Below are 25,661 nucleotides of genomic sequence, written 5' to 3' on the forward strand. Positions count from 1 at the left end.
ACCATGGCTAGTAGCCACTGATAGACCTGTCCTCCATGAATCTGACTAATCCCCTTTCGAAGATGTCTGTGCCTGTGGCCATCACTACATCTTCTGGCAATTAATTTTAACCACTCGCTGTGTAAGGAAGTATTTCCTTTTGTCCATCCTGAATCTACCTCCCATCAGCTTAATTGGATGTCCTCAAGTTCTAGTATTTTGGGAGAGGGATAAAAAGTCCTCTTTGACTTTTCTTCTTCCACTCCATACATGATTTTATAAACCTCTTATCATGTGCCCCCTTAATCATCTCTTTTTTAAACTGGACAGCCCCAGGCTCTTCAGCCTTTCCTCATAGGGAAGGTGCTTCAACTGCCTAATCATCTTGGTTGCCCTCTTCTATATTCTATCCAACTCTGTGATGTCCTTTTTGAGATACGGTGACCAGAACTGCACACAGTATTCCAAATGAGACCACAACATAAATCTATAAAGGGGCATTATAATACCTGCCGTTTTATTTTCACCTCCTTTTCTAATAATCCCTAACATACAGTTAGCCTTTTTCACCACTGCAGAACACTGGGTTGACAGTTTCATTGAGCTATCTACTACGACCCCTAGATCTTTTTGCCCCTCAGCAAGTCCAGACCCCATTAGCCTATGTTTGAAGCTGGGATTTTTTGTTCCAGTGTGCAACACCATACAGTGAGTACATAATCATACATGTGGCTCTCCCTGCAAAACACCCGCGCCCTTGTTGGCTTTCTACCTTTATAACTGTTTTAAAGTTATTTTAGAATGAACTAGGATGCTTACCTGACTTTGTGCAAATGTCTTTGGCAGGAAGGAACACACCACTCTCCTTGCTAATGTGGAGTTTGTATGTCATTGTATGTCCTTTCTCAGGAAACTAAGACTAGAGGGGTTCTCTCCTGCTCCCCCTCAGCCTCCCTGGCTGAATTTCCAAGCTCAACTCCCCTGTTAGAACCACTGTTCGAAGCACTGGTTGCAGGCCCCAGGAGCAAGCTCAACAGGGATGCCAAGTTCTTTTAACAAAGTCAGCCCTCTCATGAGCTCTAATTACTTTCTTACCTCCCTCCTCCTGCTGCAGTACAAAGTGCTCCGCATAAAGCTGCTCCCTCAGGTACCGAATTTTGGAGGGTGTTTGGGGCTGCCATGGGAGGAGGAAGGTGAGAAAGTCATATTTCATGGGTGGAAATTGTTCCATCTACAGAAAGACTCCGAGGGATCCAAGCCCCTGTCTACAATATGCAAATGTACTGATAGTGTTGAATACTTGTTCTGTGCAGATTGATTTTCAGTTTCCTCCAGTTCACGCCCAAGACTTGCTAAGCGTAAATGTTCATGGCATTTTGTGTTCCAGGCACTTTTTCGTCCTGTGGCTATGATGGTTCCAGATTACTCTATGATTGCTGAGATTTCTCTGTATTCCTTTGGGTTCAATGAAGCCAAAGTCTTGGCAAAAAAGATCACTACCACATTCAAACTGTCTTCTGAACAGCTTAGTTCCCAGGTCAGTATCTTTAGCCATCTAGTTTTTCTATTGCAAGAATAATCTATGTACCTTCTCTAGAGCATCTTAGCTCAAAATTGTTGCTTATTCTGAGGTTTTGTAGTCCCATATTCTGTTCTTAGTTGCAGCTGTATCTCAGTGTCCTTTATCTGTTCAATTCCTTTCAGCTCAAAATTTCATTTATTTATTTAAAATATTTTATGCCACCTTTTCACCCCATCAGGTTTGTCAAGGTGGCACACATAAAACATTAAAACAATTAAATGCAACATTAAAATTATAAAATAATTAAGTGAAAACACATTAAAAACTATGCTAGAACCAGGGATGAGGGCCAATAACTGTTATTGGGGGTCTGCCAAATGAAACAAAAAAGTCTTCACCCACTGGCAGAAGACACTAATACAGGGAGGCAGATGAATTTCCTTTGAGGAGGGTGTTCCAAAGTTTGTTGCCATGACCTTGAAGGCCCTTTCTTGGGTTACCACCCTCAGATGGTGAGGGCAACCGAAGCAGAGCCTCTAAAGATGACTGGAGTGAGTGGGTAGGTTCTTATGGGAGAAGGGTTGTCCTTAAGTTATGTTGGTACCAGGCCATACAGGGCTTTAAAGGTCAGTACCAGCAGCTTGAATTGAGCTTGGAAGCAAATTGGAAGCCAGTGCTGATGGAACAAGACTAGAGTGATTTGGTCCCTACAACCTACTCTAGTTAATTCTCTGGCTGAAGCATTCTGTACCAACTACATCTTCAAGACAGTCTTCAAGGGCAGCTCCCCATAGAGTGCATTGCAGTAATTCAATCTAGATGTTACCAGGACATGCACCGCTGTAGCAGTATCATTTCTGCCTAGGAAGGGCCGCAACTGACTCACCAGTCAAAGCTGGTGAAAGGCACCTCTGGCCACCGTTGTCACCTGTTTATCCAACAGGAGGTCTGTGTCCAGGAGCACCACCAGACTATAAACCTACTCCCTTAGGAGTACATGATCGATGGTATAAAAAGCCACTGAGAGGTCCAGGGGAATTACCAGGGTCGCGCTGCCCCTGTCCTTCTCCCAGTGCATGCCATCCATCAGGGCAACCAAGGCTATTGCAGTCGCATAACTAAGCCTGAAACCAGACAAGAATTGATCCAAACAATCTGTTTCATTCAGGAATCTCTGGAGTTGGCTAGCTACCACTCCTTCAATCACTTGTTCAAGCAATCATATTAACACTAGTATAATAGCTTAATGTACTTTGGCAGCATTCAAGCATCACCTCTAACCAACAGTAAACTGACATGTGCACAAACCCAGCTTGTTGCCAGGATCACATGCCTCACTTCTCTTTCCCCACCTCCCTTATCATTATGAATACAATAGAAAGTATCTCTGTTAGAAACTATGGCTATCTGTACTCCAAATACAGGTGCACCGGTTAACCAGAGTTCGTTTTCCTCCCTACAAACTGGGACTCTAAGCCAGTGTTTAATTCAACTTTGGAATCCTGGTTTGGGGAGCGCAATTCTGGTTAACCTTTGTACCTGCATTCATATATCATGGGTAACCAAACACCGGGCTTTTCTGCATGGTTTCTTCCCATCAGTTCTGACCCCATACTGCTTTGGTTTATCCCCAGATTTCCGTGCACATTTTGTGCCTTTAGTTTTCACTTAGGGTTTTTTTTAATTTCTTTTTGTTTTTTTTCTCTGTTTTTTCCCCCATTTTTTAAAGACCACTTTTACCCAGATGTTTTTCAGGAAGCTGATTTTGAGTGGCTGTTTTCCTCATGCGTAATTTTTCTGCCTGTTTTCTTTGTCCCACCCACCTTCACCTTTAGATGATTGGATGGTCATCATAGTGAAACCACTCTCTCTCCTCCCACTCTGCCCTGAAGATGAATGGTTTCATTTTTAAAAAACTTATAGTGCTAAAAGATAGATATTGATAGTGATAAGCCAAACAGGTTCTCTGAATTCCCTTCATTTAAAAAGTAAGTATCTAGCCCTTTCCCTTACAGAGATATGCTTTCCCCCCCTTATATCTTGGCAAGGGAAGGAGATAGAGACTTACTTTAAAAAAAATTAAAGCTGGCAATTCAAAGAACCTGCTTGACCTATCACTATAACAGTAGATCGATATTTTTGTGCCTTAAAAAACTGCAGTTATTATATCAAAATATTGACATAAGCATGTGCAAAAAAGGAGGACACTGTGACACCACCAATGACGACAGCACCCTCTCTTGAATATCATGATTATCAAAGTATGTGCAGAAGAAAATAAACTGACTCCACAACTGTGAAAATGGAGAGGGCAGACGTGCAGAACAGTTATGCCCAAACCAATTCCAGTACTTCTGGATTGATTCCCAAAAAAATCAGGAGTAAATCGAGCTTACAGAAAAGCCCTTTGTTTCTACCTGAAATTCTCTGTGCAAGAAGACGGGGGAAAGGAGGGACAAATGAAGCACATATTTGAGCCCCAGAACAAGCTGGATTCATGCATTAATATTGTTTAAAAGTAATATCTGAATGAAGCCTTTATGTTGCTGCCAAGATCTAATGTACAGGGTCAGCTGGGCTCAAGAACAACTGCAGGACCTTCTAATGTTCTTCCTATTACCACTTTGTTATTGCTACTGTTAATTTCATTTATAGACTGCCTTTTGACAGATACTCAAGGTAGATCACAAAATTTGAAAAGCAATTCAATCAGACAGCAAATACCTCCAGTAAACATCACAGTAGGACTAGGATGACAGAACTGGAAAACAATGCAAACAAAGAACTGTCTAAGGCAACAAAACCTGTCTAAGGCATATCATAATGAAGAAAAGGGGGTTGCAAAGGTAGAGGACATTGCAGTAAAAAGGGAGGTGACATGTATAATAAACATTGCAATAGTCTACAATACTATCCCTTATAGAAGCCCTTAATTAAGTTTAAAATGTTAAATCACAGCTATTTAAAGGATTTTCCTCCTTGTAGTTATCTTTTAAAAGGATATGGGCTACAGGTAGTGAAAATGGACAGATTTTCCTTACTGTTGTGTGATTGAATGCTTGCCATTCTATTGATATTCTGATTTCCATTGCTTCTTCAGGATCACTATGACTTTGGAATGAGAGCTGTGAAGACTGTGATTTCAGCTGCTGGCAACCTCAAAAGAGAAAACCCAACAATGGATGAGGCAAGTCCACGATTGTCTCACTAGAAATGACTCTACATGCAGTGTTGCATTGCCAGTAAGACTGTGTTGTGCACTGTATGAAAATGACCAGAGAAACAACTTTGGAATGCCACATACCCTTTTGACATTCAGAACCTTTCCAGATAACCAAAAATTTGGATGTACAGTTGTTACTCTTATGTTCTGCTTAACAGAACACTACACATGCAGCTCCAAAATTCATCAAATAACATTTTTCTTGGGAAAACAACATGGGGGAGGCACATGAGCCCCTCCCCATGCTGTGGTCCCAATCCAAATTGAGCCCTGCAGTTCTTTGAAAAGCTGTTCCTAGCATATGTTCTGTGCCTGTGGGAAAATTTGGTTAGATCTGAGGAACCTGGACCTGACTCATTAACAATTCATAACTTTACTTAGCTTATAAAGGTAACATTTTGTTTTGCCTTGTTTATATATTTTAATATACAACTGATTTGTACATTAAAACATGCAAACATTTCATTTACAGATGTCTTCTTATAAAGCTTGTTTTGCTTTTTTTTACTTTTAAAAACGAATTTCAGTTGTTACTAACATTGTTCAGGAAACTTCATTAATGAAACAACACAGTTTACAACTTGAATTGAAGCCATTTGGGGCGGGGAGCAACAATGAAACATTATATGCTTGTAAAGAGCAGTTCTAATTACATTCATGCACCACCCAGTTCCTTAATCTGTCCTATGATGGACTATGATGGAGTCATATGATGGACTCAAGGCAGACTCAGAAGATAAAACCTTTGGCTAGTATGTCTATGAAGATTAACTGTAGGTAAAGAGAAGAAATCATTGTATGCCTAATATCTTTACGGTCATCTGACAACAACTTACTTGTTACCCGAAATGCTCTTTGAATGGGGAATTAGCTAAGCAGATCGGTAACTTTAATATGTATATAGCGAGATCAACCAGCTATACCGGAGCCCATTAACTGTGACCTTAAGAATAAAGACAGACAAGGGATTTCCGAATTAAGAGAGTTTATGTTGTTTCAAGCATTCAGTGGTGCAACACAAACATACACAGAACCTAAGAATTCAAAAGGTAGTAGAATACAGACAGATGCCCATTTGGCAGGGATTGTTGATGGGGTAATATTTACCGTTCTTGAAGAGGAGTTGTCCAAGTTCCAGTAGACTAAACTGAAGACAAAGGGGGACATGGGGAATAAACAGGGGGCATGGGTAGCCCCCAGCATATTCTACCATGGCTGCTCACTCCGGCAGAGTGGCAGGCTGTATGAAATGGGAAGCCCTAAGGTAACATAATGGCAGTGGGCTACCCCAGATATACTGTTTTTCTGGGGACGGGGTGATGGGATTACCCCTTCCAGGTTCCCAGGTGACAAAAGGTGACAAAGGACTTAATGTCCGGCTGCCGGGATGTGGAGATTGGAATTTAGAAATCTATTCAAATTCCAGTGGCTTTTGCAACCCTGGAGGAACCGGGAGATCTTTGCTGAAGTGATTAACGTTCTCAAACAAAAGGCGCGATCTCTGCTAACGTCTGGGGACCGCTGCTGCATAGCTGGAAGAACGACTCATCGCTGATATCAGGATCGCTGCTGATTGCCCATTACGCTGCTGGTGTTGCAATGGGAGAGGGGGGTGTTGGCATTGACTACGTGACTGTCTGCTTTCCATGACATGGCTGCGGCTGGATCAGAGTCTGCACAGGAACATGGAGTCTCTCAGGTTCACTGGAGGTTGCCCTTGCCTCTGCTTCCTAGCTGCCTGCTGCACAGAGCGCACAGGAGCGGCTGTGTCAGTTTCAACAGAGCGTGCAGCGGGCGTCCCAGTAGCTTTGGGGGCGGGCGCGTGGCTGGAACAATAGTCGTGTGCCTGCATATCGGGTTGCCATGTCCAGTCCGGGAGTTTAGGTGGCCCGTATGCTTACATACTGGTGGTCCCTGGCCCTAAGAGTGTGCAACTGTCCTTGACGAGAACCAGGGCCTTTTCGGCCCTGGAACCGGCCTGGTGGAATGCCCTGTCTGGTGACATCAGGGCCCTGCGGGACCTTAAAGAGTTCCGCAGGGCCTGCAAGACAGAGCTATTCTGCCAGGCCTATGGCTGAGGACAGCAGTGAATGTTATCTGCTGGTCTCCCTATTCTCCCCCTTCCTGTTATATTAATGTCAACTGAGGGGTAACATGCTGCAAATATCCGGCAACACGAGTACTGTTTAGGTGCCATCGGTATTTTTGTTGTTTTTAAGTTTTAAATTGGGATTTTATTGTTTTAAATTTAGATTTTGTGTTTAATTTTATCATTGACGTATTAATGTTTTTGTATGATGTTACCCGCCCTGAGCCTGCTTTGGCCGGGGAGGGAGAGCTATAAATCACAAAATAAATAAATAAATAATACATGGCTCTTAATTTTTTTTGCAGGAACTTATATGTTTAAGAGCCATCAAGGATGTCAATGTTCCCAAGTTCCTCCAGGATGATCTCAAGCTTTTCAATGGTATAATTTCTGACTTATTTCCCATGATCAAAGAGGTGGCTATTGACTACGGCATCCTGGAAGAAGCAATTCACAGAGCATGTCGTAAAGACAACTTGAAGGATGTTGAAGGTGAGTGGATAATAAACACTTCCGGTGTTTTTGCCCTATGTTATGCCACTCTAGCATTTTAAAAGATTGCCCAGAAAAATATCAGTCTCCTGCAGACGTTGGGAATTGGACAGTTGTAGTTTGTCCTTTAGTAATTTCACCTCACAGAGTATGAGAGTGGTAAAGAGAGTTGGAGGGGAAGATGTCAGATCAAGCTGAATGAGTGACACCTACCCTTCCATCCGTGGACTTTCATTTTAATCCTCATTTCTGACCATGTGCCCCAGAAGGTTTGTTCCTTGCCTTCAGTCCCAGTTGCCTGGGAGAAAAATGTTTTAAATCAATAAAGTAGACTTCCAAAATATTTTCATTAGAAAACAGGGACATTATCATGTAAGTTGACAGTATAAAATACGAGCCATGACAGTCACGAGACCTTCATGTATAATAAAGGGAAAGTAGACTCCTCCTCTTGAGGCAAGTGCAGTCAAAGCTGTATTCCTGTCGGGAAGACGTTTTGCACCTATAAACTGCACCTGTAAAGAGTGGGCTATGTCAAAATTTTCCTCTGTGTATCTAACGAACAAACTTGTATGCTTCTTCCTTGTTCCTTTGGTGCGATAAAATAGAATTGGCTTAGGTAGGGTCTGCAACCATTCTTATAAGTTGGTGCTTATATTCACACACCTGCAGATCAGTAAATAAAACAGTTTTGAGTATTCTTGTTCTGAATCTTTTGTTCTCCAGGTTTTGTGACAAAGTGCATCCAGCTCTATGAAACAACTGTGGTGCGGCATGGCCTCATGCTAGTGGGGCCCACAGGCTCTGGAAAAACGAAGGTAAGGTGTGCAGGAGATGTAGTGTAGTGCTCCCAGCAAAGGAAAGGAAAATTGGCTTCCCCACCCCCCAGCACTAACATCTGTGGCATGAGAACTTCAGATTTTATTGTGACAAAAAAAGCAAAATACAAAGTTTCTTGCAAAGTTCAGTAGCCGCATACATTGGAGACCTTTAAAATACAACCGTTGGGTATTAAAACTGATATACTGAAGTTATCTGTACTGCAGAAGAGCCTCATTAAGGCAGGTACAGATGACTTTTAGCCTTCTCTGCTTTAGTGAGATTTCTACAGTGTGATGTCTCAAGATATTCTTATAAAAGAAAGTAGACAGTTTCCACCTCTCCTTTTGTGAACCCTGCTTGCCTTTTATAGTCCTGTTTCTTCAGCCGTGTCAAACACTTGGGCAAAGTTCTTTGTTAACCTCTTTGCATTCTTTATTATTGTAGCTGCATGGTGAGTTTGCATTGTCTTTGTGTTCAGATTTATAATAGATACCATAGTATTTCATGTTATTGCACGCTTTTTTTCTCTTCAGTGTTATAAAGTTTTGGCAGCTGCAATGACATCTTTGAAAGGTCGGCCGTCAGTCAGTGGTGGAAACTATGAAGCTGTCAATTATTATGTACTGAATCCCAAATCTATTACAATGGGCCAGCTGTATGGAGAGTTTGACTTGTTAACTCATGAATGGTAAAAGACAAACATCCTTCTCCCTTTCTAGAAGGCTTATGGTCTGTCCCTGTCCCCTTTCTAGGAATGGAAATCTCTGCATAAATTGAAATTCCAGAAAGCCTTTCTCAGTAATGAGATTAAACAGATGGGCGGGATCTAGCCAAAGTTAAACACTGTGCTTAGTTGTCACCAACTGAAATCACTGGGACTTGGAGTTCTTATTAACTGGTCTTTCTTTTGTGCTCTGCACAAAAAGCAAAACAGGTGTTACAGTCACTACATTCTAATAAGAACTGAGTTCCTAATATCCATTTGGAAACATCTCCCCTTATTAGTTATTTATTGAGCCTCTAGAAAACATGAAGTTGGATCATCACTCCCAACTTAAAATGGCAGCCAGGAAAGGTTGGGGTTCATGTAAACTTGCCAACTTCCAGGTTTGGCCTAGAGTGCTCCTAAAATTAAAACTTTTCTCCAGACTACAGAGATCAGTTTCCCTGGAGGAAATGACAACTTCAGAGGGTGTTCTGTTCAAATCCCTGGCCGGCCAGCCAGCCAAGATGGGCAAGGATTCAAAGCCATGTCAGAACTGTTACTTCCACAACAGCCAGAACTGAAGTGAGGCTATTTATAGGAGTGAGTGCCTACAGCTATAGCACTGGTCTGGAGTCTGCAGGCACTTACAGCTAGAGAGCCAGCGTGGTGTAGTGGTTAAGATCAGTGGTTTGGAACATTGGTCTCTTATCTGGAGAACCAGGTTTGAGTCACCACTCCTCCACATGAGCGGTGGAGGCTAATCTGGTGAACTGGATTTGTTTCCCCACTCCTACACACGAAGCCAGCTGGGTGACCTTGGGCAAGTTACAGCTTTGTTAGAGCTCTCTCAGCACCACCCACCTCACAGGGTGTCTGTTGTGGGGAGGGGAAGGGAAGGTGATTGTAAGACGGTTTGAGTCTCGCTTAAGTAGTAGAGAAAGTTGGCATACAAAAACCAACTCTTCTTCTTCTGGACTATGTCCAGCATCCTGCAAAGCCTTATGGTGGATCTAGGTTTCCAGATGCCTCATGGTTAGCCCAGAGGCCTTGGGCAGTTAGTCATGCATTTCAGCATCTGAGCTGTACTTCTTCCAGGGCTGTCTATTCTGCTCTAGGGGTCCTGGGGAGGACTGCAGGGTCCTGGGCAATCAAATGCTGCCCTTTATGGGTCTTCCAGCAATCCCAGGTTCTCATGGTGGCTCCTGTTCCTGAGCCTCCTGGGCTTCTGGTCCAGTAGCCACAGTTGGCTGCAAGTTCCCTGGCAAGTTTCTGGGGGTCCCAGGGCCCAGGCTCCTCAGGGTCTATCATGGCTTTATCCTTCATGGGATCTACCACCGTGGTGTCTCATCCTCTGATGAGGGATCGCCAGGCCCAATTCCAACAAAGGGCAAACTCTATGGTATACAATAGATTCTAGGTTAAATCCCTCCCCAAACTCCCCTCCACAGACACTGCTCCCACATTTCTAGGAATTTCCCAAGCCAGAGTTGGCAACCCTATGTTCATGGTAGGAAAGGGGACTTTCCCATCATATAACCTACTACTCTGAGTTGATATTTCTCTAATAGAGAAAATGGATGTATATCCATATGGTTTTCTTATCTGGACAAAAAGACTTTCCCACAGCACCATTGGGGGCGGGGGGAGAGGCTGCTATTTTGCTATTTAAAGAGATGGGAGAGCCTATCACACATCTCCAACGGGTTGAAATTAAATCAAAAGAGTTTCCGTCTAGACATTAGGAAGAATTTTCTAAGAGTTAGAGTGGTTTCTCAGTGAAACAGGCTTCCTTGGGAGGTGGTGAGCTCTCCTTCCCTGGAGGTTTTTAGGAAGAGGCTAGATGGCCATCTGTCAGTAATGATGATTCTATGACCTTAGGCAGATCATGAGAGGGAGGGCATCTTGGCCATCTTCTGGGCATGGAGTAGGGGTCACTAGGGTTGTGGCGGGGGAGGTTGTTGTGAATATCCTGCGTTGTGCAGGGGGTTGGACTAGATGTTCCTGGTGGTCCCTTCCAACTGTATGAGTCTATTAACTTCTTGTCTTGTGCAATCATTAGCTACTTACAAAGCTGAAGTGCGCAAATCTACAAAGATATAAAAACCTACAGCAGGAACTCAAAGAGAAATTGTGCCATGTAAACATTTCCTACATTTTACTCTAAAGTTTGCTAGACTTGGGCTAGAGTGCATATTTACGGAAGTTTTTTCCACAACATATTCTGGTTAAACGTGACAGCTTATTTACAATGCAGTTTTTGCCCAAAGGGCAGCATACCAATATAGCAGAGTGACAGAAAATACAATATCCATAAAAACTCGTTCAGAGGCGTAAAGCCATCTGTTCTCTCCAGCTGGGCTTCAAAGGATGCTATTTTCTTTTGATCTTGTAAAAAAAAAAGACCATACATGTCCTCAGTACTAGATAAACAAAAATGAATAATAATTATAGCTATTTAAATGGATGGCAATGATAATTTATTGATTATAATAAACTGTTGGACTGCATCCAGTATCCCTTCTCCCACTGGCCTTTACATTTCTGGCTGTGAATGACTGTATGCATTCATTCTTCACTTGCTCCTACCAAGATATCAATATGGGAGACCGTACTCCCAAGGAAGGTCTGCAGATGTATTTAGGATGGCATCAAAAGGTGTGGTTGAGGCAGAGTCTTAGATGTTATTACAGGGTATTGTTAGATTATAAAACCATCAGTTTGATTCCTGCCTCTCTCCCTCCCACCTCACAGGACTGATGGTATTCTTTCCACCCTCATCCGAGTAGGAGCCATTGCCACAGATACCAACAAGAAATGGTATATGTTTGATGGTCCAGTTGATGCAGTTTGGATTGAAAATATGAACACTGTGCTGGATGACAACAAGAAGTTGTGTCTTAGCTCTGGTGAAATCATTAAGCTTACTGAGGTATCTTTATTTTGCTTACATTTCCCTTTGTTGCTTGTACCAACATGCATATTTTATTTATTGTACCTGAATGCTGCCTTTCTTGCATTGTGGAACTCAAGGTACTGTAGACAGGATTCCTAGGATTTCACAACAGTGATTGTTATCAGGGTCAAACTTTGGGGTCGAGGTCCAGGGTCATGGGCTTAGCAGCACCCCACCCCACCCCGAACAAGGGGTATAGTTTTGCATTTTTACATCACCGTTTAAAGGGCATACGTCCATTAAAGACAAAGTCTAAAATTACACACAAATTGCCCTGACTTTAATGTCATCCTGATGTTTTTAACAAAATTGTTTCCAAAAGAAATTATTGTCTATTATGCATAACCAGGCCCAAACTTTACAGTTTTTAAACATTTCTTGACATGTTTTTGTTACACAGTTGAAAACTGATGAATCAAAATGACTATTCCGAATTATCTAAAACAAGATAACCTTTTTAATTAAAGTTTACATTTTTCTGAGAGAGTGAAAATATTTTATTAAAATGAAATTTTTTTTATATTAGTGGCGTTTAGGCCCAAGGAAGCATTTTACAAATCATAAATCTGTTATCTATGCCTGATACTGCTGGCTGATGCTGGATTGGATCCACACTAAATGAGCAATTTCCGCTCATTCCACCTTAATGCTTCAGACCCTACCTCATGTCATTCCTCAGGGTCCCCTATACCCCTGGAACAGCATTTTGTGGATTTCAGTGGGCTGCAGTGGGAGGGGGGAGGAATGAAAGATTCACTCTGTCCTTGGAAAATTTAGTCTGGGTCCAACTCACTGTATTTTTCATCGACACATCACCAGCGTGGCCTGCAGATTAGGAAGGGTCAGGTTCGATGAAACCCTACAATCACACATTCACAACACTAACTGCACATTTCAAACTTGTACCTTTGGTGCTGTGGTGAAAACTGGCTTCTTTTCTGTGATTTCCAGGCAATGACCATGATGTTTGAAGTGCAGGATTTAGCTGTTGCCTCTCCTGCTACTGTCTCCCGGTGTGGCATGGTATACCTGGAGCCAAGTATTTTGGGACTGAAGCCCTTTACAGAATGCTGGCTGAAGAAGATTCCAGATGTTATAAAGCCATTCTCAGAGCAACTGGACTTTCTCTTTACCAGATTCCTAGAGGTGAACTACTACAGTAAAATACTGTATTTTGATTCACTGAAAAAGCTGTCAGTCAGCCCTTGGTTTAGCCAACCAGCAAATCCAAACCAATCAAATTTGCTTTCAGTAATTTTAGAGTGACCAGGATGTACAATTCATCGGTTACTTTTCCTGAGCTCAGCTCTTGCACAATGCCAGTTCTTTTTCGTTGGGAATTCAGTGGAAAAGTTCTTGAGCCCTGTGTCTTTTGCTTCCAGAAGTAATAAAAGTATTCCCATACAAAACGCTTTGAAACTTTGACAACTGTAGATCAGTGGAGGTCAATTCAGATAAGTAATTTCATAGATAACACTGTCAAAACTGCCCTTGGCCATAATGCTCAATTGCATTATAAATACCCGTCATTGACTTTCTCTTCCACATTAGTATCTAATGGGTTGACAACAATCAGCCTTCAATATAAGTTACAGGAGAAAGACTTAATAATGGTTTGAAGCTCACATTAGTTAGTCTTTTACTGCTCTGAAGCATTATACTGAGCCTTGCCTATATCAAGAATACCCTTTGATAGACATTTTAATGCTTGAATAATGTAAAGTTAGCAGGTCCTCTCTGAAAACAACTACCTACATCACGGTGTATTGTATTAACAGACAGGGAACTATCTAAGTCAGTAGTCCAGCCTACTATCCTGCATGCCCCTATAGCATAGCCAATTTCTTTCATTGCTTTTTGGAATGACTTTCTAGCAGAGGTAGACTGGCCATTTAACTTACAGGGCCATTGATGCACAGGAGCAAAGAGATGTATTCCCCAGTATCTCTATCCATGCTGCAAGTACTACTCAGTTCACACCTGGCCACTGGTGCCTAAGATGGGTATCAGTTTGCACACTGGCACAGTGCAAGAGGAGTAAATGGGTGTGCCAGTACACTTTGTGGGTTCAGATTACCAGGTCTGCAATGAGTATCCTCTACAGTATTAGCCTGTAGCACTACAGGGACCTGTCATGACAGAGGGGCCCATACCTCTACCTGGGTGTTAAATATGGGCCCTGGGTCTGGAAAGATTGAAGACCATAAATATAAAAGACAGGAAGAGGTTCATGTAGCAACTCTGTCAATAGCTATGTTTCTCTTTGTATGACAGTGTACATTATTTGGTTGCAAAGAAGAGTATTCAGAGCACTCTTTGACATTGCAGAGATTCCAGCAGCTAGGTCCAGTGTTAGTTGTTGTGAGGAAAGGGGAAGACAATACCAAGGCTGCAAGTAAATCTGGAAAGTTAACTCTGAATCTGAGTTGTATCTTCCCAATCCATACAGGAATCCATCACCTTTGTGCGGAAATCAGTGAAGGAGATAATTGCCTCCACAGACTTCAACTTGACAATGAGTCTCCTCAAGTTATTGGACTGTTTCTTTCAACCCTTCATTCCCATTGAGGTATGGTTTTTGTAGATGTTGATGTTCAAGATCTTGGTGAGGCGAAATGAACTGGGCATTCATCCCAGTAGAACAGATAAGCATGATAGAAAATTCAATGTCTTAACAGGCAATTCAAGAGGAATTGTAGACACTTACAGTCGAATTGATCATCTTCAGTTAGTGGCTACAGTTAACTGTGATTCTGTATATACAATGTATTTATTTGTTTATTTCATACATTTTTATACTGACTTTCCTCCAAAGAGCTCGTGGCAGTGTACACCATTCTCTCCTCCTACACTGCTGTTTCGATGCTGATTTGCATCGGAGGCAAATTTTGGTTATTCACTGCAGATCCGTGTTTTCCCCCACTGAGCAAAATAAGCCGGGTTAAAAGAGAGGCAATGCAAACCACTTCCGAGCCGTACTTTTCAGTAGAAGAGCGTTTTGTTGCTCGGATGCCCATGAAAAAATGTTTGCTTCGCTCCCTGGGACGTCTCCTTTCTCCTCCCCCAAGAACGGTGATTGGCTGGGGGAGTTGCCACTCTAACAGCATCGCACCGGCACGAGGGAGACCCAAAGCAGACTGGCTGCCCCTCTTCAGAAGGGTTATGGGGGTTTTGGCTTGGATTTGCCGCTCTCAGGATGCCCCCCCCCCAACACACACACACATAGGATCGCACCGGCTGGAGGGAGACCCAGAGCAGACTGGCTGCCCCTCTTCAGAAGGGTGATGGGAGTTTTGGCTTGGATTTGCCGCTCACAGAATGCCCCCCCCCCCAACACACACACACACAGGATCGCACCTGCTGGAGGGAGACCCAGAGCAGACTGGCTGCCTCTCTTCAGAAGGCTGATGGGAGTTTTGGCTTGGATTTGCCGCTCTCAGGATGCCCCCACCCCAACACACACACACATAGGATCGCACCGGCTGGAGGGAGACCCAGAGCAGACTTGCTGCCCCTCTTCAGAAGGGTGATGGGGGTTTTGGCTTGGATTTGCCGCTCTCAGGATACCCTGCCCCCGAACACACACACACACAGGATCGCACCAGCTGGAGGGAGACCCAGAGCAGACTGGCTGCCTCTCTTCAGAAGGGTGATGGGAGTTTTGGCTTGGATTTGCCGCTCTCAGGATGCCCACACACACACACACAGGATCGCACCTGCTGGAGGGAGACCCAGAGCAGACTGGCTGCCCCTCTTCAGAAGGGTGATGGGGGTTTTGGCTTGGATTTGCCACTCTCAGGATACCCCCCCCCCGAACACACACACACACACACAGGATCGCACCAGCTGGAGGGAGACCCAGAGCAGACTGGCTGCCTCTCTTCAGAAGGGTGATGGGAGTTTTGGCTTGGATTTGCCGCTCTCAGGATGCCCCCACCCCAACACACACACACATAGGATCGCACCGGCTGGAGGGAGACCCAGAGCAGACTGGCTGCCTCTCTTCAGAAGGGTGATGGGAGTTTTGGCTTGGATTTGCCGCTCTCAGGATGCCCCCACCCCAACACACACACACATAGGATCGCACCGGCTGGAGGGAGACCCAGAGCAGACTGGCTGCCCCTCTTCAGAAGGGTGATGGGGGTTTTGGCTTGGATTTGCCGCTCTCAGGATACCCCCCAACACACACACACATAGGATCGCACCAGCTGGAGGGAGACCCAGAGCAGACTGGCTGCCTCTCTTCAGAAGGGTGATGGGAGTTTTGGCTTGGATTTGCCGCACTCAGGATGCCCCCCCCCCAACACACACACACATAGGATCGCACCGGCTGGAGGGAGACCCAGAGCAGACTGGCTGCCTTTCTTCAGAAGGGTGATGGGAGTTTTGGCTTGGATATGCTGCTCTCAGGATGCCCCCCACCCCCACACACACACACATAGGATCGCACCGGCTGGAGGGAGACCCAGAGCAGACTTGCTGCCTCTCTTCAGAAGGGTGACGGGAGTTTTGGCTTGGATTTGCTGCTCTCAGAATGCCCCCCCCCCAAACACACACACACACACACACATAGGATCGCACCGGCTGGAGGGAGACCCAGAGCAGACTGGCTGCCTCTCTTCAGAAGGGTGACGGGAGTTTTGGCTTGGATTTGCTGCTCTCAAGATGCCCCCCCCAAACACACACACACAGGATCATGGGAAGAGTGGGCGGGATTAGGCGGATTTGGAGCGATGAGTCATGAGCGGCAGCAGACGTAAGCAGCGCAGAGAAGTACACTGTTTCTCCCGTGAAAAATTGAAAATGCCTCGGGATGGGGGGAAAATCTGTGCTGCCATGAAAAAGCTATTTAAATCGGTTTATTGTTTGCTCTGATTCGAAACCGAAGCAAAATCCACCGTGAAAAATACCAGTGTGAGTTAGGATGGGCTGAGAGAGAGTGACTGTCAAATTTCATGCCGGCAAATTTCATGACACAGTAAGGATTTGAATCTGGGTCTTTCAGATCCTGGTCTGACACCTAAACAAGAGGAGTTCATGCCCCTGAGTGCACTAGCTATTCCAAAATGCTGAGATAAATTTAGCATTTATTGTTAACAGAAAAAGACACTGAAATAGCAAAGAAATAGAATTAAGCTGTGGACAAACTTTGATTTTATTTTCTTAGTGTTATCATTAATGAAGACATTATTGCTTTTAGGGGGGGGAAAACTTTAACCTTAAAATGAATTTTCAGGGAATGAAAAGAATGCCCCCAGAGAAGATAGCCCGTATTGATGAGCTTATTGAACCGTGGTTCATATTTGCCTTGATCTGGAGTGTGGGTGCAACTGGGGATGCCCAAAGCCGAGTATCCTTCAGCGCTTGGTTGAAGGAGACAATGGCAGCCAGAGAGGTAAGCTGATGGAAATGGGACCTCATCTCTTCCCAACAACAGCAATGTGGCTCCCTAAGATGGGTATCAGTTTGCCCACTGGCATGGTGCAAGAGGAGTAAATGGGTGTGCCAATATACATTGTGGGTTCAGGCGATCAGGTCTACGATGAGTATTCTCTACAGTATTAGCCTGTAGCGCTACAGGGACCTGTCATGACAGAGGGGCCCATACCTCTACCTGGGTGTTAAATATGGGCCCTGGGTCTGGAAAGGTTGAAGACCATAGATATAAAAGACAGGAAGAGGTTCATGTAGCAACTCTGTCAATAGCTATGTTTCTCTTTGTATGACAGTGTACATTATCTGGTTGCAAAGTAGAGTATTCAGAGCACTCTTTGACATTGCAGAGATTTCCAGCAGCTAGGTCCATTGTTAGTTGTTGTGAGGAAAGGGGAAGACAATACCAAGGCTGCAAGTAAATCTGGAAAGTTAACTCTGGATCTGAGTTGTATCTTCCCAATCCATACAGGAATCCATCACCTTTGTGCGGAAATCAGTGAAGGAGATAATTGCCTCCACAGAATGTGGCTCTAGAACATGTGTGACCGCATTGTATTATTACTAGTAAAGGTAAAGGTCCCCTGTGCAAGCACCGGGTCATTCCTGACCCATGGGGTGACGTCACATCCCGACATTTTCTAGGCAGACTTTGTTTGCAGGGTGGTTTGCCAGTGCCTTCCCCAGTCATCTTCCCTTTACCCCCAGCAAGCTGGGTACTCATTTGACCGACCTCGGAAGGATGGAACGCTGAGTCAACCTTGAGCCGGCTACCTGAAACCAACTTCCGTCGGGATCGAACTCGGGTCGTGAGCAGAGCTTTTTACTGCAGTACTGTAGCTTACCACTCTGCGCCACGGGGCTCCTGTATTATTACTACACTTCGTTAATTTGAGAGATTTGGGGAACATAACGCCAGACGGAATTCCGTCACTCCCAATTCATGTCTGCATTATATTCTTTGTGTTAGCCTTGGAAAAACTGTTCAAGAGAACTGTGGTGCTCACTGCCTTTTTTCCCTCCCACAGATTGGTTTACTCTTCCCAGATGAGGGGTTAGTCTATGACTATCAACTGGATGATGCTGGAATTAGCAACATTGAAGAAGACGAAGATGAAGATGATGTCAATGAGGTAAAAGATTTTCAGTCTCTTTGCTCTGGACTAGGAATGGATTCCTTTCTGAAGCAAGATCAGCAGTTAAGAATGAAGGGTACAGCATGTGAGAGATGTTTTAACGTACAGAATAATTTCAGAAAGGCATGATTCATGAAAGAAATACAAGGCAATGTTTACTCTATTGGGGCTTTTAGTCAGGATTTCAACAAGATAAGAATTCACTGAAGTTCGTGATTTCAGTAAGGCTTTTGATAAGGTTCCACATAGTATTCTAGTTGACAAATTGAGAAAATGTGGTTTAGAACCTATTACTTTGAGGTGGATCTGTAACTGGTTGACAGATCACACCCAAAAAGTGCTTGTTAATGGTTCCACATCCACTTGGAGAGAAGTGACTAGTGGGATATATATATATATACTAGTTCCTCAGGGATCTGTCCCGGGCCCTCTGTTCTTCAACATCTTTATAAATTATTTGGATGAAGGAATAGAGGGGATGCTTATTTAATTTGTAGATGATACTAAATTGGGAGGGGTAGCAAATATGGTAGAAGACAGAGCCAAGATACAGGATGATCTTGACAGGCTGGAGAATTGGGCTAAAACTAATAAAATGCACTTCAACAAATATAAATGTAAAGTTCTACATTTAGGTAGGAAAAATCAAATGCATAATTATAGGATGGGGGAGACGTTTCTGAGCAGTAGTGTGTGCAAAAAAGAATCTTGGGGTCTTAATAGACCAAACACTGAACATGAGTCAGCAGTGTGATGCTGTAGCTAAAAAGGCAAATGCTATCTTGGGCTGTATCAACAGAAGTATAGTGTCGAGATCACACTAAGTGCTGGTATCGCTTTACTCTGCTCTGGTTAGACCTCACCTAGAGTACTGTGTTCAGTTTTGGGCACCACTTTTTAAGAATGATGTAGACAAGCTGGAACGTGTCCAGAGGAGGGCAACAAAGATGGTGAGGGGTCTGGAGATCAAGTCCTATGAGGAAAGGTTGAAGGAGCTGGGTATGTTTAGCCTGAAGACTGAGAGATATGATAACCATCTTCAAGTACTTAAAGGGCTGTCATATAGAGGATGGTGCCGAGTTGTTTTCTGTTGCCCCAGAAGGTCGAACCAGAAACAGTGGATTGAAATTAAATCAAAAGAGTTTCTGTCTAGACATTAGGAAGAATTTTCTAACAATTGGAGCGGTTCATCAGTAGAACAGCCTTCCTCGGGAGGTGGTCAGCTCTCCTTCCCTGGAGGTTTTTAAGGTTAGATGGCCATCTGTCAGCAATGTTGATTCTATAACCTTAGGCAGATGATGAGAGCGAAGGTATCTTGGCCATCTTCTGGGCATGTAGTAGGGGTCACTGGGGGTTTGGGGGGGAGGTAGTTGTAGTATGCAGGGGGTTGGACTAGATGACCCTGGTGGTACCTTCCAACTCTATGATTGTATGATTAGTGTACGAAATAAGAACAGACCCAGGAACTTGTCTATACCTGGTGATTCTTCACCTGATATACCTAGTACTTCAACTAGACAAGAATACTTCACCTGATGATTTCCCCATCTGATATTTCCAGTAGATTCCAACTGGACAAGAATACATTAAGAAGGCTTCAGCTTGTTAGCTATAAGCACACTGAACAGACTTTAAGACCTTTGTCCTTTGTTGATATCTTTACCTGATGTATTATTACCTGTGTTCCTGTTTGTCTAAGATGTACAACATTTTGTAGAAATATACTTTGTATTTTTATCAGTTCAACCATGTTTATACATTGCTGCTAACATCAACAATCTATTGTTATTTGTAAAAAATAAAACTACATAGTTTTAATATAGAAATTGTATTTAAAATTAGTATTCACATTCAGTATAATGGGTACAAGGAGCCCCATGGTGCAGAGTGGTAAGCTGGAGTACTGCAGTCAAAAGCTCTGCTCACGACCTGAGTTTGATCCCAATGGAAGTTGGTTTCAGGTAGCCGGCTCAAGGTTGACTCAGCCTTCCATCCTTCCGAGGTCGGTCAAATGAGTACCCACCTTGCTGGGTAAAGGGAAGATGACTGGGGAAAGCACTGGCAAACCACCCCGAAAACAAAGTCTGCCTAGTAAACGTCGGGATGTGATGTCACCCCATGGGTCAGGAATGACCCAGTGCTTGCACAGGGGACCTTTACGTTATAATGGGTACAACATTATGTTGTTTATTGTTAATATTTCTGCCTGTCATTAGAAATGGAGATTTGCACAAGACAAACAAACAAAATAACAAAAGGACTTAAACCTGTACACCACCTTTGGCCACTGAATCCCAATTCATAGGAACATATACGCCTGACCAGATTTCTACCCATGGAGCACATCTTCCTCTCCTCCCTACTCTCGTTGCAATCCAAAATGCCTCCCTATTGGAGCAGGGAAGTGAGAAATTGGTATTCTACAGGCAGAGTCCTAGTGTATATGGAAATGCTGTGGTGGATCTAAGATGCTTAACCTTCAAAATGCTAAATTTCTTAGGGAATTTTGTAAGGAAAAGTGTTACAATATTTCAGAGAGAAAGAGTATAGCTCGGATTATATTTGTCTTGTTTTTTAAAAGGTTATATGAACTGGTATAATGTAATGTAATGTAATGTAATATTAATGTAATATAATGGCTGAGCAAAAATGAGTGAGGAAAAAACCCAGTTCAGAACTCTTTGGAAAGAGACAGTTTCACTGTGGTAAGGGGATAACCATAGCCAAACTAGTGTCTCCCCAGTTTTTAATGTGGGGATTATAATACTCACCTTCCTTTCAGGGTTATTGTAATAATCACTGAGATAATTTATGTGAAGCACTTTGAGTACACAGGACAAGTGTTATACAAATACTAAGAATAATAAAATAAATCTTGACAAGGATTACAAATGGAGTGGGTAATGCAATATTGCTCTTTTGACTGTTGTGGTCTAGAAACACTACCTTGGAGGAAAGATATTTTGATGTCCCTTAAGAAAAAAGCAACTATACAGAAAATCTGGAAGGGTTTTATATGGCTTTCCCCAAGTGTAGCACGTTAAACAAAAACAGATGGTTTGGCTGGCAATGCTTTAAGGAAGTCCTGGTAAAGGAAAAGCATAGAACATCTAACAAATTCAGCAAGTGGGTGCTCTTACACTTGCAAAGGTGATCTTGTTGGGGTGGGTTGCGAAGTGACAGTGGCCCAGAAGCAAGCCAAGAAGAATGGGCCTTGCAGTGGTGTAGGTGAGTGCTGTTGCGGCCTCTCAGACCTGGCCATCTGCCCCCACCATGGGTGCCACTGCCTCCTCCTGCATCACTGCTAGAAAACAGCAGTTCAGGAGGAGTCAGCAGTTGAACTGACACCCATCTTAGGTACTGCTGGCCAGGTCTGAGCTGAGGGGTCTCTGCAGTACTGGCAGACCCACTGGGGCTTAAATCTGCTTGCTCCTGTCTGCCACTGGCCCTCTAGGACAGTGGCCAGCCAAGAACTTTCAGTGTAAATGCCACAGCCAGGACACCCCTGGATCTCTTGGTTCCTGTTATAGTGACCAGGAGATAGGTAGACAGCGCATAAATGCCTGATTCCATCTGAAGTCCCATGGCTGTGTTCCAGATAAAACAATGGGTCATGACTATCTTGCTCTATTAATTTCAGAGGTACTTAGTTACAACTAAACTTTGATCGAGGATAGAAGTACCATTGACTTCAGTGGAATGAAACCACTGTAACTTGGTCAGAGGATTATAGCCTTCAGGTCCTTTGCAAACCTATGCTTTTAGGATACAAATTATAAGTTGTGTAAAATTCTGCCTATCGATATCTCTCTGTCTCTTAGGTGAGATGGGCGAGCTGGATGGACTCCTCTGTGGAATTTACCATGGTGCCTGATACCAGCTTTTGTGATGTGATCGTTCCTACAATGAACACTATCCAGATGGCGTACCTGTTGGAGATGTTACTCACCAACCATAAGCCAGTATGTGTCCTGAATCTCAAGTGGGGCAAATCTTGTAGCCATGCAAACTGTCTGCTGCTTAATCAAGCCAGCATCAGTATATTGCTCAGTTATCTAGAGTTGGAATTTCTTGTATATGCCTCTACTGTTCTTGTTAAAAATAAACCGGAGTCTAGTGGCACCTTGAAGACTAATTTTTGTTTTTTAGCACAAGCTTTTGTGGACTGGAGCCTGCTGTCAGATTTGTACTGTGTTTGTTCTCTCTCTTTCTCTCTCAGACAAAAAGTTTCAAAAAACAGGGTCAACAGGTGCTAAATGAGATATAATTATGTAAAATTCAAATGTAAGAAGAAACTACATAGGCTGTTCACAGTAGCAGCAATTGATGATAATGTAATTTCCCTAGTTTTTATGTATTTATTTGAAACATTTTCATGCTGCCTTTCCACCCTACTCAGATCCCCAAGACGGCAACCATTAAAACATTTCAAACATGTAAATAGTGTTTAAAATACAAATATACAAAATATTTAAAACAATTGTATAAAACATTCGTAGTTCAGTTTTGCTAAACTAAACATGGTGTCAGCTGTAATAGCTGAGGAAACACCCAAGTCTTTTTTTGTAAATGCTTGGGACATGGTGTCAGACTCCTTGATGATTGTAATTCAGCAGCTTCACTCCAGAGCCTCCCTTTGAAGAACTGTTGCTGAAGAACATTGACTTTAAATCAGCAGTAGCATGTCCTAGGAGGAGACAGTGTTCTCCCACTGATTTCTGAGCATTGCCATTGTTCATGTCAGATTTGTGCCCATTTATTCTTTTGAATAGTGACTGACCTGTTGTTCATATATTGAGTACAGAAGGGCATTCATTGCAAGACACATGGTGGCATGTATCACACTGAAGAATGATTAAGAGGATGACCCCAAGATGATGTAGCTGGTGTTATTATAATAATAATATGATAAAGTTTATTGTTTGTGGCCAAAGGCCATCACAATCTATCGTACAAAACATTAAAATAACATAAAATAACATAAAAATAACTTTAAAACAGTCTGACCCCCAAGAAGCTAGTAATTAAATATATTAATTACCCTGATTAAAAACAGCTTTAGCTCAGATTTTCTTGGCTGCTAAAGCAAAGAGTGACACTTTGTAGGAAACATCAGGATTGGCGTCTGATAAGAGAAAGAGCAGCTTTATTATAATAGTATTTCTTCAGTGGATATGGGTTACCCTGCAGTTTACATTTTTTTCATAACTTCATTCATATATAAGTTTGCATAGTGAGGATCAGAACGTGCATGGAGAGAGTCTGTGAATCTGTGGTAAAGCATCTGCTTTGCATGCAGGAAGTCCCAGCATCAATCCCCAGTGTCTCCAGCTAAAAAGATCAGGTAGTAGGTGACCATGATGTGAGACCCTGGAGAGCTGTTTTCAGTCAGACAATATTGACTTTGATATATCGATGGTCTGACTAAATAAGGCAACTTCATGTGATCCCAGACATCTAATGAAGTGGCCTTTAGTCCCTGAAAGCTAATGCTAGAAAATATAGCTGGTATCAGAAGACTGTTTATTTTTCTTACAACAGACAAACATGGCTACCCATCAGGAATTCTTTTCTGGTTCACCTTTTCTATTTGAAAGAAGTTTTTTGGTCAGCTCTATCACACTAATTAACCAGGAGATCTCAACATCTCAGCAGAACTGTGAACTGTCAAAAAGCATATAGTGGGTAGTAATTGGAAATGTGAAGATGAGATTATACTGTAAATCCTCCCTGTGGTGACAGCTTTCTTTCCCACATGTAGGTTCTTTGTGTTGGTCCCACTGGTACTGGGAAGACGCTCACTATTGCAGATAAGCTGCTGAAGAACCTGCCACTAGAATTTATCAGCCACTTTCTAGTGTTTTCTGCTCGAACCTCAGCCAACCAAACCCAAGACCTCATTGACAGCAAGCTGGATAAAAGGCAAGACTCTTTTGGAACTTTTCTACTCTTGATAATGTTGACCTTGGTCATATTCATTTTATTATTTTTACCATTTATGAGTCATCTGTCCAAATTTTCAAAAGAAGTGAAGCATAACAAGGTTAACAACTTAAAATAAAGCTCAAAAGATTAAAGAACAGCTAAGGTTTTTTTTACCCTTCCCTTATATTTTATGGATTGATAAAATTGAATTAGTAGCCTGCCCCCCTCAAAGGCTTAGGGTAGTTAAAAACATGTTGAAACATGTGTAAAGCAACCAGTTGAGATCAAATTTGAAAGCCTACTTACCGTTCACATTTCACCATCTTTACCTTTTCACTTGTTCAGGGCTACCACAATCAAGAATGCCTCTGTCCCGTGCTCTTGCATTTGTAACTCATTGCATGGGTGGGAAACATAAAACAGGCATTTTTGGACACTCCTACAGATTACCAGATTACTTCTGAGTATGTAGGGTTGTCTTTCCCCACCACTGCTGGATCTTAGCCAGCCCTGGTGTATCTGGAGTGAGGAACGGGCCTTCATACTTCTGAGTATGTAGGGTTGTCTTTCCTCACCACTGCTGGATCTTAGCCAGCCCTGGTGTATCTGGAGTGAGGAACGGGCCTTCATACTTCTGAGTATGTAGGGTTGTCTTTCCCCACCACTGCTGGATCTTAGCCAGCCCTGGTGTATCTGGAGCGAAAAACAGGCCTTCCGTTCTGACTCTCTCCTCAACATGAGGGACAGAATCTTAAGCGAGAGAGTAAGATTGATAAGGCACCTGGAGGAGAGCATGCTGGTCATGGAGACAAGGAAGTGGCTAGCTTGTGGCTGCCTTGGTGGTGGTGGTACTCTTTCTTCTGTTTGGCCAGCATGCTCTTCTCCTGTCATCCTCCAGGGGCTATTTCAAGGTGGGAACCACCTGCCAATCACAAGCCCAACAGGGAATGCTTTTGCTTATTTTCATGGAACATGGTGTAGGCGCCGCATTGGGGACCAGTGGTCAAAAGAGCCATATGTGTCTCCCGAACCACTGAGTATTAATGCTCTAACCACCATAATATTCCTCACTCTAGTCCTGTGACACTTTGTTGCTGGGGCTCCCTGGGTCTTGCAAAGCTACATAGAACCAAAGGTAGGTCTTGAGCTCTGACTGGGTTGGCAGCAATAGAAGCATCTGACCAATAAGCACAGCCATTGCACTGGCACATTGGACAAAGGATCTGTGAAAGATCCACTGCTGGGAATGCCTAAACTGCTGCATATTTGGGCCTGTTTGTAAACCTGGAAATTGGACCTTTATGACAAACTGTGTCTTTTGTTATCTCAAGAGTATTGCTTGCTTTCTTTGTCTCCAGTGAGATCTGCTTTAGCACTGCTA

The 25,661-nt window shown here is 43.2% G+C and overlaps 1 protein-coding gene across 1 annotated transcript in view; it reads left to right on the forward strand.

The window, feature by feature from the left end:
- DNAH1 (dynein axonemal heavy chain 1) overlaps window positions 1-25,661 on the forward strand; it is a 175,425-nt gene that overhangs the window by 71,891 nt on the left and 77,873 nt on the right. The window contains exons 31-42 of the mRNA XM_056853871.1: window positions 1,367-1,516; window positions 4,602-4,688; window positions 7,119-7,305; window positions 8,032-8,123; window positions 8,661-8,815; window positions 11,585-11,762; window positions 12,738-12,932; window positions 14,236-14,355; window positions 17,023-17,181; window positions 18,248-18,352; window positions 22,177-22,317; window positions 24,117-24,277. Of these exons, the coding sequence (XP_056709849.1) occupies window positions 1,367-1,516; window positions 4,602-4,688; window positions 7,119-7,305; window positions 8,032-8,123; window positions 8,661-8,815; window positions 11,585-11,762; window positions 12,738-12,932; window positions 14,236-14,355; window positions 17,023-17,181; window positions 18,248-18,352; window positions 22,177-22,317; window positions 24,117-24,277 (1,730 nt within the window). The remainder of the gene's footprint in view (window positions 1-1,366; window positions 1,517-4,601; window positions 4,689-7,118; window positions 7,306-8,031; window positions 8,124-8,660; window positions 8,816-11,584; window positions 11,763-12,737; window positions 12,933-14,235; window positions 14,356-17,022; window positions 17,182-18,247; window positions 18,353-22,176; window positions 22,318-24,116; window positions 24,278-25,661) is intronic.

The sequence above is a fragment of the Euleptes europaea genome, chromosome 1 (genome assembly GCF_029931775.1).
Source record: "Euleptes europaea isolate rEulEur1 chromosome 1, rEulEur1.hap1, whole genome shotgun sequence".
In the NCBI taxonomy this organism is placed as follows: domain Eukaryota; kingdom Metazoa; phylum Chordata; class Lepidosauria; order Squamata; family Sphaerodactylidae; genus Euleptes; species Euleptes europaea.